This window comes from Ylistrum balloti, unplaced genomic scaffold, assembly GCF_031769215.1.
Source record: "Ylistrum balloti isolate Yb309-2 unplaced genomic scaffold, AGI_CSIRO_Ybal_v1 Utg371154, whole genome shotgun sequence".
In the NCBI taxonomy this organism is placed as follows: domain Eukaryota; kingdom Metazoa; phylum Mollusca; class Bivalvia; order Pectinida; family Pectinidae; genus Ylistrum; species Ylistrum balloti.
In genome coordinates this window covers 11643-25049 of record NW_026782632.1, presented here as the reverse complement: position 1 = coordinate 25049, position 13407 = coordinate 11643, and the positions used below count along the sequence as shown (strand labels likewise).

The 13407-nt window shown below is 37.5% G+C and overlaps 1 protein-coding gene and 1 pseudogene across 1 annotated transcript; both read right to left on the bottom strand.

Annotated features, from left to right (window-relative positions):
• Positions 1-1138: 1138 nt before the first annotated feature.
• On the bottom strand, positions 1139-3386 carry LOC132561152 (uncharacterized protein K02A2.6-like). The gene is made up of 2 exons (XM_060225879.1): positions 2397-3386; positions 1139-2308 (listed from the first exon to the last, which is right to left on the bottom strand). Exons 1-2 carry the CDS (start codon positions 3384-3386, stop codon positions 1139-1141), a joined length of 2160 nt encoding a protein of 719 aa, XP_060081862.1.
• A 2649-nt stretch (positions 3387-6035) lies between these two features.
• Positions 6036-10572, bottom strand: LOC132561151 (uncharacterized; annotated as a pseudogene).
• Positions 10573-13407: the final 2835 nt, after the last annotated feature.

Sequence of the window (13407 nt, the reverse complement as noted above, 5' to 3'; positions counted from 1 at the left end):
CAATGGCGGTTTATTTTCTCAACTACAGGCATGCGCAGTTACATATGGGTAATACTAACTACCGGATTGTCCGGAACCAAATACAACCATGTTACACCAGTCATACATTACGTCATACATTACATCTTTCCTTTCATAGAAAAATAGTTGGATCATTTCCAAAGCATTATTCTGATCAACTGAAAATACACATTTTTAAGTAAAGAATTTTAAGTAAAATTTGTTTCTTTACTGTTATCATAATATTGAATTGATAGTTTCTAAATTTACTCATGAAGTTATAATAAACACTAATGTACATTTTATGAGTAATATAAAGTCAATTAACCATGTCAATGAGATAATTTCACTATTAACCTGAAAAACATTGAGTCTTATATGAAACCTAACTGAACCAGTCTTTCAAAAACTAAAACACTAACTGAACTAGTTGTCTTTTAAACTTTAAACTCGTTAACACAAAATCTATTGAACAAAGTCTTTGAATCTTGCTGGCGTTTTGATAATCCTTCCAGAACTGGATAGGCGTGGACTATCCAAAACTGATGTAGGTGGAAGTTGGTTTTGCACGGCCTGACGGGTTTCCTGTGACATATTGCTATCCTGGATGGATGTTTTTGTAGCCAAAGTTTGCTTGGACGGTTGATTACTGGGCGGCCAGCAATGTAAATTAAGGTCAGCTGGTTCTTGGTCCAAGTCTGCCTTTGACCTGGTTGGTCGTAGATGTCTGTGGTTTCGCCGGTATGCCCGATTTCCTGATCGGATTACATAGGACCTTGGGGTCTTATGTTTCTCAATTACTGTTCCATGTTTCCATTCAGATCTACATGTATTTGGATGTTGTTGTAGCAGGACCTGGTCTCCAGGGCTCAGTGGTTGTAGACCTCCACTGGCATGTCGATCATAACTTTGTTGTTGTTTTTTCTGGCGTTTTACCAGTTGTTCCCGCACCTTATCAAATGCTTCAGCCTTGAGTAATGGTAATGACGTCGGTATTGTAGTTTTCAATCTTCTTCCAAGGAACATTTGAGCTGGTGAAAGTCCAACTTCATCAATATTAGAGTTCCGATATTCTAATAAGGCCAGATATGGGTCATTTGATTTCTTCAGTAAGCGTTTGACGGTTTGAACCGCTCTCTCAGCTTGCCCATTTGACTAGATAATGTGGACTTGAAGTAGTATGTTCAAACTGGTACTGCTGTGAGAACTGTTTAAATTCAAAGCTAGCAAATTGGGGTCCATTGTCACTGATTACTAAATCAGGTATACCATACTTTGCCATTTGACTTTTCATGTGACTGATGACACACTTTGCGGTAGTAGATTCAAGTCTCACAATTTCTGGCCATTTTGAAAAATAATCCACGGTCAGTAGGTACGATTCATTATTGTAGTCAAACAGGTCCACACCTATTTTAGACCATGGCCTAATGGGCAACTCTGTCGCGATCATTGGCTCCTTATGGTTTGCATTATTATGCTTGGCACATATCTCACATGAGTTGACTCGGTCCTCAATGTCTCGTGACATGCCTAGCCAGAACAGTATGTCCCTTGCTCTGTTCTTACATTTCACTACACCAAGATGAGAAGAGTGAATAAGGTCCAACATTTCTTTTTTCATAGACCTGGGCACTACGAGTTTATGAGATTTGTACATGAGCCCATCAATGCACGATATTTCATCGCGAAAGGTCCAATATGAACGTAGCTCAGCTGGTACGTCCACCTTGTTGTCTGGCCATCCGTACAGAACAATATCCTGTAACTTCTGTAACTCATCATCTGTAGCTGTAGCCTCTTTGAGTTGTTTGTATTTCTCTGGTGAAACAGGTAAATATGCAGTCAGATGAATTTCATTAACCTGTAAGTCTGGAACCAAAACTTCTTTTGTTTCTTTCAAGTATGCACGACTCAGATGGTCTGCTAAAAACATGAGCTTTCCTGGCTTGTAAACGACTTCCACATCATAACGTTGCATAGCTAATAACAATCTCTGTAACCTCGGAGGTGTTTGTAGAATTGGTTTTTTGAATATTGCCTGTAGGGGTCTGTGGTCTGACTCCACGGTAACTTGTCGCCCATACACGTATTCATGAAATTTCTCGCAACCAAACAGAATTGCCAACGTTTCTTTTTCTATTTGTGAGTATTTTTGCTGTGTAGTGGTGAGTGCCCTCGAGGCATATGCGACCGGTTTTTCCTCTTGTACCAGAACAGCACCTACCCCTTTGCTACTGGCATCCACTGAGAGGGTAAGTGGTTTACTGCTATCATAGAACTGTAGTACAGGTGCAGCTGAAACCAGCTGTATTAGAGTTTGAAACGCTTCTTCCTGTTGTTTCTCCCAATGCCATTCAGTCTTTCCCAAGAAGACTTCGTAGTGGTGCACTGACCTCTGCTAGTCTTGGTAAAAACTTATGTAGGTACTGCACGAAACCCATTAGGGTTTGGAGCTCTTTTACATTGATTGGTTTCTCCATATTTTGTACTGCTCTCACCTTCTCGGGGTCAGGTTTCACCCCATTCTTAGTCAATAAATGTCCCACATAGGTGACCTCTGTCTGACCTATTACACACTTGTCTTGGCCAAGTTTTACATTGTACTCACGTGCCCGTTCCAGCACTCTCTGTAGCCTGTGATCATGTTCCTCTTTGGTGGTTCCCCATACCAATATATCATCAACTATGGCTTCTGTCCCTTCAAGGTCTGATACCATTTCTGTTATTACCCGTTGAAATACTTCGGGGGCTGACTTGACTCCAAAGGGCAGCCGGGTGAACCGGTACCTTCCAAATGGAGAGTTAAAGGTACACAACTTTGAGCTGTACTCGTCCAATTTTAACTGCCAAAATCCTGAAGTAAGATCTAATTTACTGAAAATCTTAGCTCCGGGCATCCTTGAAACCACCTCCTCAATAGTTTTGAGTGGAAAATGTTCTCGTTGTATAGCTCTATTCAGATCACACGGGTCAATACATAACCTCAGTTTCCCATTAGGTTTCAGGACTGTCACAAGGGAGTTAACCCATTCAGTGGGTTCTTCCTGTTTTACTATAACTCCCAGGTTCTCCATGCGGTCCAGTTCATCTTTGACTTTATCTCTGAGCGATATAGGTACTCTCCTTGGGGGGTGTACTACTGGCGTAACAGATTTATCAAGCTTAATGGAGTGCTCTCCTGGCAAGCATCCTAGTCCTGAGAATAGGTCCTCGAATCCTTCATCAATCCCTGCGGGTACTTTTCCTGCTGAAGTTTGTATTGAGTGTATCCGTTTAATGAGACCTAGTTCCTGGCAAGTAGAAGCTCCTAATACTGCTTGAGCGTTCATGTCAACAACATAGAACTGTACTTTCTGTTCAGGCTTGTTTTTATAGGAACACATCATATGTGTTGTTCCGATACACTTTATCTGATGCCCATTGGTCGTAATAGCACGTGTCACTTCCAACTTGACTACCAAGAAAGCAACATACACTCTGGGAAACCAACCCGCCCGCCCAGAATGCAGAAAATCCACTAGCAGTACAGAACACCTAGACCTAGGAAAAATAAGGAAATATCAACAGATTAGTGCCCGAATTCGCAGAATAACAAATTAGTGTTAGACAACAGACAACTTCTCAATAAGAAAAGGAAATAAATCATATGTATGTCTTTGTAGTCAGATAACCATTAAGGCAGTTGGGTCTCTTGTTTAGCAGGAACAACAGTAATTTTTGGGACCCCGGTTTAGCTGGTCCTCAGATCTGGACCTAGTCATTTTCCTGTGGGACTTGCTCATATTTTCAGACTAAGCTATAGATTTAGTATTGGGACTGACCAAAATTTTGGAAATAATATTCCAGATTCCAAATTACTGGACAGGTAAATACACCCAGCAAGTTTAATAAATAAACAGAAACACATGAATAGTATATGCATATTATATTTAATTTTGTATAAACGTACAGAACAACATATGTTTATAATGACAAGAGGCCCATGGGCCTTTAAAAGTCTGACTACCATATCAGAGAATTCCAAAGTGAAAGTATTTTTTATTGCATCATACTTCAGGCTAAACCTTCATCCTTCATTTCCATCAGAAGAAATAGATTTTATGAGAATTCAATAAGTTCTTCCTTCTGGGTCCTGCCTCTTTGGCCTGTAGGGGTACAGCCCCAGTTTCAACATTTAATCAGCCTTTTAAATAAGCATGTTTGAGATCAAATATCAACTACATCCTACAAAGCAGGATTTTCAAAACATCATAATTTAGGAAGTTGTCCTTTTTGGACCCCACCTACTGGCCCCTGGGGGCTTTGACCCACAGTTTATACAAAATTGAGTCAACTTGTGCTAAGCATTTTGCTGAATGAAAATAAATTCCTTGAATTCCTTCAGGAGGAGTAGGATTTTAAAGAATTTATGAAGAATTTACAAAGTTTCCACAGTTGGGCCTCACCCCTTTGGCCCAACACCAACAATTTACACCAAATTGAATTCCCTTGTCCTCAGCATGCTGTAGACCACATATGAACCCTATCCTGCAATTCCTTCAGAAGAAGTAGGATTTTACAGACTTTAGGAGGAATTGACTAAATTTCCCATATTGGGCCTCACCCCTCAGGCCCTTGGGGGGCTAAGACCAACGGTTTACGCAAAATTAAGTCCCCTTGTCCTGAGCAGGTTGCAGACCAAATATGAATCTTTCCTTCATTTCCTTCAGTAGGAATAGAATTTTAAAGCCTTTGCTAAATTTCCCCTTTCGGGCCCAACCACTTGGCCTCTAGGCGTCCAATCTAAATTCTGAATTTAAGAATCGATCATCCTCAGAAAAATGCATTTGACCAAATTTAGTTGAAATCTGTCAATGCAAGAATGAAGAGCAGCATGTAAAAGCATATTCAATTATTTCCCCATTTGGTCAAATATGAAGGAATTCCCATTAGGCATGAAGGAGGAGTAGCATTTTGAAGCTTAATTAAATCCCCCTGCCCCTGAGCCCCTAGGGGTCGAATCAAAATTTTGAATTGAAGGTACAGACACCATCACCCAAGGGTACATCAGATTAAGTTTTGAGGCAAATCTTTAAGGCATGAAAGAGGAGCAGCATTTTTAAATAAGTTTACAGAATGGCGCACATCACATAACAATGAACCATGCATGATGGCTTAAGGTCATCTTGAACCTTCCAGTCAGATGACCTAAAAATCAGGAGTATGACTCTTTAAACTTAATAAATATATTCATTACATTAATTAATTAGTTACATTTCTATAAAACACATTTATTTCATTTTACTGAAATATACAGTGCCCAAACTTATCAAATAAATATTATCATTAAAACAGATATTATGCATCAATTGCAACATTTGTAAACCTCAAAAGTGATAACATAAATTGCTAGGTAATGTTCTTCCTGATCACACTCAAACTTAAATGCAGACAGATAATGACAAATGGTGAACCTATTTAAATTTTTAAAAAAATCCAAGTACTTTTCAAGAAATAGTGATTACAAATTATGACTCAAAATCAAAGAATTCAATATAATATACATCCATTCAGTGCTTTTAAAAAAAACAGTTATTGCCACACAACTGTTAAAATCAAAGATGGCGGTCTATTACTAATTATATTTTCCAGATCACACTCAAAATTAAATGGCCATGGGCACAACTAGAAACCAAGAGGAACTTGCATAGTCCGTGAAATACTCTTCCTGTACTTTTCTGAAAATAGTGATGACATACTTCAGTTGCCAAAATCCAATCCTGCTTGCTGTTTTTTTCATGATATTCAGGTTTGAAAATAAATAGTCATAACTAGATTCAAAAAGAAACCTGCTTATGAAGTTGGAGAAATACCGCTGGATAGCTTTACAATGAAACTAGGCAACAAAGATTGTTTACATCAAAGTTCTTGTACCTAAATCAACTTCATCACAGTGATGCATGCAGCAATTTTATCAATTAACATGATTAAAGAAAGAAATGTAAGGCCAATATTAAAACTAAATACTAAAGCATCTACATTTTGAAAAAGATTCATGACATGATCCTATCAATAGCATCAGCACATTGACAATATTGTTCCTCCAAACTGGTAGCTGCAGAAGTTTCTTGTAGGACTGAATCCACAATCTCTGTAGGTAGCACATGACCCCTCCTTTGAATGACTCGGTCACTGTCACTCAGTTGGACATCCGAGAGGCTCAGTCCAAAAGCTTGGAGTTTTCCACTTAGGTCTTCAGGACCTATGTAGTCTCTTATATGAGCATCCCCCATCAACATTCCCTCTGTCCATATCTGCTCTGGAGTCCGGTTTGATTCTGTGCAAATCCTGTGGCTGTTCCATGCATTCATAAATGAGTGCAGTCTCTTGCTGATGTTAGGAACATACACCATCTGTAAAGCACAGATGTGATTGTCATTGGAAACGTCGAGGATTCCCCTATCTTCCATTGAGTAGAACATTTGGTAGAAGATATCTCCCACCTGCTCCTGCACATCTCTCCATAAGCGTTCTATTCTCTGATTATGGACTGACCTCCCTGTCAGATGGCTTGTGGTAGAATCCTGAATTAAGTTCATGAACAAGGCCACCTGCACATTCTCACCACCATGGTCACTTCTTACTCAGGCTGGTAGTCCATATCGCAAAACAGCACCAATAAAGAGATTAAGTACAGTCTTGGAAGTGTTGTCCACACCACACTCCAAGAATGTGATAAGGTGGGAATAGCCATCTATACAGCCATGTGTCACAATACCCCATCTGCATAAAAAATGATATAAATATAAGTGATTATGCTGAATAATATGTTGATCATTCAAGCAATTATGAATTGAATATAAAATTATATGGCAGATTGCTGATTAGAAGGTGCATTTCTTTAGAGTTGTTCATACATTTACTCAGATCTCTAATAGTAAAGGATAAAACCAATATGAATGATTTTTGATCTATGACTGATCTATTAGTTTGGTAATATTATGGTGACAAAATGCTACATCTTGAATACAGTAGTCATGAGCTCTATATACATGTAACTAATGTATCTATTAATTATCATATGTTGAAACTTTCATTATGAAGTAGAGTACTTTAGTTTAGTTTTAGTTTATTGTTGTTTTACGTCCTATCCACAACTAAGGTCATTTAAAGACGTGCAGAGTACTTTAAAGTTCTAAAGGTTTAAAATTCAGCCATGTTTAAAATAATATACATTAATAATCCTACCCATTCCTCCCCAACCACCATCTCAAAAAGAGAAAATGTCCTACCGAATGAGACGCATATGTCCGTCCATGTGCCAAAGACTGTTTGGTACTGGGACCTTATACACCCGTCTCACTATAGCACGACTCCACCTCTTAGCAGCTGCTTCAGGATCAACCCTGTTGAGAGTCTGGCGAACCCGTCGTCTTTGTATTTGAAGTCCTTCACTTCTAAGGTACCCACTCATCATCTGAAAAATGTTTTGATAAATGATGAAATACATTTAGCTTTTAAAATGCTGAAAAGCATCAATTGAAAATGTTCTTATAATTAAGTGGAAACCCATTTCCTGTCCAGTAAGTGTTGTGACATTCGAACCTGAAAAGCAATCTCAGTTGACTCCAGCAAGCACTTCTGAATCTCATAAGGGAAGTTTACGTCCCGAGTTGCTCTAGCAAGCTACACTGATTTGCTTTACACATAGGAGTGCATCTTTGTATAAAATCCTTTGGTTGTTGAAGATATTCAGTGATTGATATGTTTGAGGTTAAACTGAAAATGGCATATAGCTAGCAACAATTGTGCTGTTGAATTACTGACTGTATGGTCATGATCTACATACTACACAGACACCTAGAATTTCTTTATTTGTATTATATAACAGGATATTTTTCCTTCACCAGATCTTGATTTTCCTTCCTCCTTTTAATAAATGTAAATGTTAGTTGTGCTTGATAAAAAAGTACTTCTTGTTAACAAAAGATTTAACAAAGATGTTCAAGTTGAAAGGGAATGATGTTTAGACAAATAAAAAGAACTCTGAATGACTTTAATAAGAATGAAGAATTAAAAAAGATTAAATTCAGTGTTCTTGTTTATACCAAATCCAATGATGACCACACACACTTTAATATACTATTACCTCATTTCCTGCATTAGGATGTGCCTGATGAATGTCTTGTACATCAAGATCAATGTCACTGATTGTAGAATACTTCACACTTCTTACAGACAGGCCAGCAGATTTCAGGGTCTTGTAGACCAGGGAAGGATTGCAGTGAAGTTGATCTGCAATGGCTTTAGCTGTGAAGCCCTTCTTCAACTGTCTCCGGATTAGGTTGACAGTGATCCCAAATGCAGGACGGCCTTTCCCTTTTGAAAATCCATCTTGACCGGATTCTTTAAAATAAAAGTATTTTCATATAAAATATTAAATAAAACTATGTTATGACAGGGACCTTGTAACCTTTATCCACCCAAGCAAGAATCACGAAATTTAATCTTAAATAATATAAGCTGAAAGTTTCGTGTGAAAACAAAATGTTCACTAGAACACCGATGCCACCAAAACTGGTGCACTTCAGCAGGTTAGTAGCCTGCTGAGCGCGGTAGACCTCGATAAGGAGACTTCCCGATCTCAGTGGCTTTACAGATTTAACCTCGCCAGCGATTTCTTGGATTCCTTTTCTCAAGATCAGAGGAGACAACACTGCTGTTGTCTTCCCACTCTGTGTTGAGGTCATGGTAAGGAACCTCGGAAACACCGGTGAAGGTGACCCCGTTTGTCTGTTGTATGTTGGTGTGGCTGTTCGTCTGGATTATTTTTGTGTTTACCCATATTTAGTTTAATGTTCGTTTCGTTACTTGTGGCCCCACCCGCCACGGAGCCCAACAAGGGGACACTTCTGGAGGCACGGATCTCCAGCGCCTAAGGGTCAGGGTTGCACAAGTGATATACTCGCAAAGTATAAATTGCAGAAAATTTAAATGCCCTTGCGATTGCCCCTCAGCCACTGTCATCTGGAGACTAGACCAGCCGATTGGTAATACAGGGACCATATTACCGCCCTTCTAGCCCGAGTCAGAAGCCAAAGTGGTGTGTTGCACACAAGACTGATAAAATCAGAATAATGCTCAACCACCTGGACCTTCTTCCCCGAGTTTAAGGGATGCAAACCACGGCAAACAGTTTGGTTCGAATTGGAACTACTGAAGTTTTGGACTATTTTTAGTCTCTCCTAAATTGGTTAATAATTTATAGATAATTTTCAGTTTGATTTGATACATTATTTGCAAAATTGGCTAATAGATTAAAATTCATTTATTGATTCATAATAAATGTTAATTTCTGTTAATAATTGCAATTTATTTACTTATTTATTCATTTTAATAAAATGAATTCACTAATTGGATTACCGGTATAAATTTTTTTTTTTTTCACTAAAATGGTAATTTATTTATTGATTTATTAATTTTGTTTTAATTAAATTGATCCTTTTCATTTGAAATTGTTTATGCTCTATATTTTTCTTGTCATTTAGTTTCATTTTTTATTATTATTATTGATGTGAATTCTGAGTTTGAATTATGTATAATAAGTTAATACAGACAAACCATAGTATAATATGATAATCATATTGTTTATTCTGTGGTTATCATACATGTAACATTTACAACACACAGTCAATGTTACTACCGGCAGTGGCAACTTGTTGTCGTCTACAATGTCTTTTGCTGTGATTAATACAACAACTTTCCATTGTGAGTTACTTCCCCCTACCATGTTCCGTGTGGTTGCTTCCGTTTAGCAGACGCTGTGCAAACATCGGGAAATTAGTCTACAAAGGATTATTTCAAGGTACGATACCAAAATATATTGACCCCCCCCCCCCCCAAGTTGAATATCGATTTCACCTATCAAGTAAACAATAAAGTGTAAGATTATAGTTAACACATCGTTTGATAGTATTTGTTATTATTTCCCATTAGTCTCGTCATCTTGCTTTGTTGAAACCACAAACCAAATTCAACGGGAAACCGCGCGTGCAATAGTTCTCGCAAAATTCACGGACACTGGTAGGGTCCCAGTACTGTACAGTACCCAAAAACGATACATGCAATAGGTAACAGTTGTCAATCACATTGATATATTCCCGACCTGATACAAATATTACCAAAAAACGCCAATGTATTTTACCGAACAAATGTTACGGATATTAGATATTGTTTCCGATTACATTATTACCAGAGTACTTACCTTGAAAATCTGAATCCGTTGTATCAGATCTGGATTGGGCAGATGCTGATGCGGCGTTGTTGACCACCTCTATCAGATCTTGTACCGCTGATCTGACCTCGGCGAACTGGTTAGTTGGATTTGAAATTCTGTCAAGGTTGTCCAACGAATGCCTCAAAAGCCGATCAAGCATAACAGTATCGGGATTTTCTTGTTCTAACTGTCTTCCAACATTCCGTATGTTTCTCTGGATTGCCTCTAGCACTCTGCTTATGTCTCCCGCCATCATTTAAAATAGCTTTCATTTCCGGTATGAAAACGAGGTACAAGGAAGTGGCTCTTCCCATTTTGAAATGGGGGTGGATAGCATACTGACTGTTTTATTTACCTTAAGTGGACAAAATATCCCTTAAGTGAATGTAATTTAGCATTATGTCAGCACATATCGCTTTTTCACCTAAGTGAAATTCTTTTAAACTTAAGGAAAATAAACATTATTATGCATTATGATTTATTTCACTTAAGTGAAAAAAAGAATCCCTTAAGTGATTTTCTCCCCCTTAAGTTGTATTAATAATTTGCATTATGTTTCATTTCCCCATAAGTGCAATTGTTTTTCACTTAAGTGAAAAAGAATTTCACTTAAGTGAAAAAACTATCCCCTTAAGAGGAAATAGGATTAAATGTTAAAATGGCTTGCCATAGTTAGCAAAAGTCATAGCCGGTTTTCAAGTTGCTAATCATATGATTACCGACTTGAGGAGGACCATTTCGATGATTACAGACTTGATTACCGACTTGACGTTGATTAGCGACTTGACGCTGATTAGCGACTTGACGCTGATTAGCGACTTGGTCCCAAAAATAATTCAGATATTCGCGACTTGAGTTTGGGGAAGACCAAAACATGATTAGCGACCTGACCTTGAAATGTGGCGAGGACCATTTATGATTAGCGACTTGGCGACTTGGTCCCAAAATAACTTCAGAAATTAGCGACTTTTTTTTTATTTTCGTAAGGGGAATTGCACTCACTAGCTGTGGTTCTTTTAACTCAGATAAACGAAGTAGAGATAATTATACATTCTTATTTTGTGAAATTGAGGAAAAAAAGATGATTTTTAGATCCCAAGTCGCTAATTCCTGATTCAAATTTTGGGACTAAAAATGATTTTTAAAATTTTTGTTTTTTATTTATATTAGACCCAATTAGGTTGCTTATTTTTACTTAGATCAGTGAGATATACGAAAACAGAAATTGTTTCTGCTGAAAATTAGAAAAATATGGATTTTTCGAAGGATATGAATTTCTCAGATTTTTAGTCCTAAAACTTGGTTCAGAAATTAGCGACTTGGATTTTTTTTTTTTTTTTCGTAAATTCAGAATGTTTCCATGTGCAGTTTGGTGTATCGTAGTTTATCATGGCACTCATCTACCTCAAATAATCTGTCATTTTTTCATAACTGAGGACCTATCTGCAATCCAGTCATTTCGTCCTATTTTGTCACAAGTAAATGATGGAAGATAATTCGATCTCAGGTCACTAATTTCTTACTACTTGCCAAAGTGCAGTTTTGAATGATAAAAAACTGAAATTTCAAAAAAAAAACCTGATATTTCTAAAGAATTTATTTTTCTATTTTACAATAATTACAAATTAATATTTTACAATTCTACATTTTTGGTTAATTAAGTTATTTTATTTACAATTAATAAATACTTAAATTAAATAAAACAAATTTAGAATAAAATTATAAATAAATAAATATTAAAAACTTATATCAACAAATCAATGTATAACTGGCAGCTGTACAGGTGAGCTTTGGCGTCGTTTTCCTCATAAAGATGTCTGGTGAAGGAGACTGCATAAAGAAAAAGACAACCTTTTAGAATATTGATTGATATCATGTTAGATAATTTTCATACAATACAATAATCAACCAACAGAATTTGCAAATTTTTATATGAAGAATAATTTAATATTTGCTTAGGATATATTATCACTTATCACTCCATTGAATAAAAAGGATTAGTAAAAGTTTGGAATATTGTCATTATGTGGACTTACACGAACGCCATCGCTCATGTCAGAGGATGCTGGATCCCCGGGCGGCGGCAGATGGTCAGTGTCTGGGAGATGACTTGAATCCTGAAACAGTTGAAAAATAATAGTCGTTAACATCAAGTTTATCAGGATATGTTTTTTTGTTTAGTTTCATTTGTTTAAGAAATGTAGGGTCATTGTAATTAACTAGAAAGCAAACATGTTATAATCATTTGTACCTTGTATGCGTCGTTAAGTTTCTCCCAGACACTGACCCTCTCCGTCCTCCGCTCTGACTTATCATAGTATCTGTCCGCCGTCCAGGGATTATGTGCCATGTGGAGTGCCAGCATCCTCTGTTCGTGGCGGTCTCCGCCGGTCACCCAAAGTGTGGAGACTGCCACTTTCCGGCATATTGTGGCCGTGAGAGGTGGAAGCTCCTGGCCGATTGCATCAGCATGTCGCTTCCACTCTCTCTTGACGACCTTTGTCATGGTCTGACAGAGAAAAAGAAATGAGTCACTTAAATGTTAATAGAATTTGTTCCTAAAATTTAACTAGCAACTTGGATTATTTGCCACATTAACAGTCTCTGAAATTGGCGTCGTTGGTTGCTTAAATTATCATTTATTTGACTATCATATTTATGATCTTGGGCTTGAATAATTTTTACCACTCTAAACTTCGATTAACTTTTAACTAATTTTCTTTCTCGGTGCCAAGCAGCACTTCCTCATTTAGTATATTAAATGGAGATTTAAAAATTAGAAGCCCTTAATTCCACTGAGAGATGCTTACCGTCGAGGAGAGCACTTTCCCTTGGTCGGTGGTGAAGGCCAGCTTCGACACCCGACTTATGCTCTCCTTGGCCAGATATGCCTTAAGGTCTCGGAGCAGGGACGGCTCTATGAGCAATTGGGACATCTTCCCCGACCTGGCTTCCTTGTGGTTGTAGATCTGTAATAGTGAAACGAAGCATTTGTACACTTTCTGTTAAAACTGCAGTTTCTGTAATCGCATTTATGAAAATGTCGTTACATCAGTAAAATACCTTCAAGATGTATTTTGAATATTTACATCAACTTAATTTAATAACAGAACAAGAAATTGGTGGTGGCTAAATCAGCTTCATTACCT

What these genes read in the sequence shown, in the direction of transcription:
- LOC132561152 (XM_060225879.1), bottom strand. Translation starts at nt 3,386, where the DNA reads ATGTGTTCCTATAAAAACAAGCCTGAACAGAAAGTACAGTTCTATGTT. An exon ending in TTTTACCAAGACTAGCAGAG is followed by an intron (nt 2,309 to 2,396) that starts GTCAGTGCACCA and finishes ACTCTAATACAG; the next exon opens with CTGGTTTCAGCTGCACCTGT.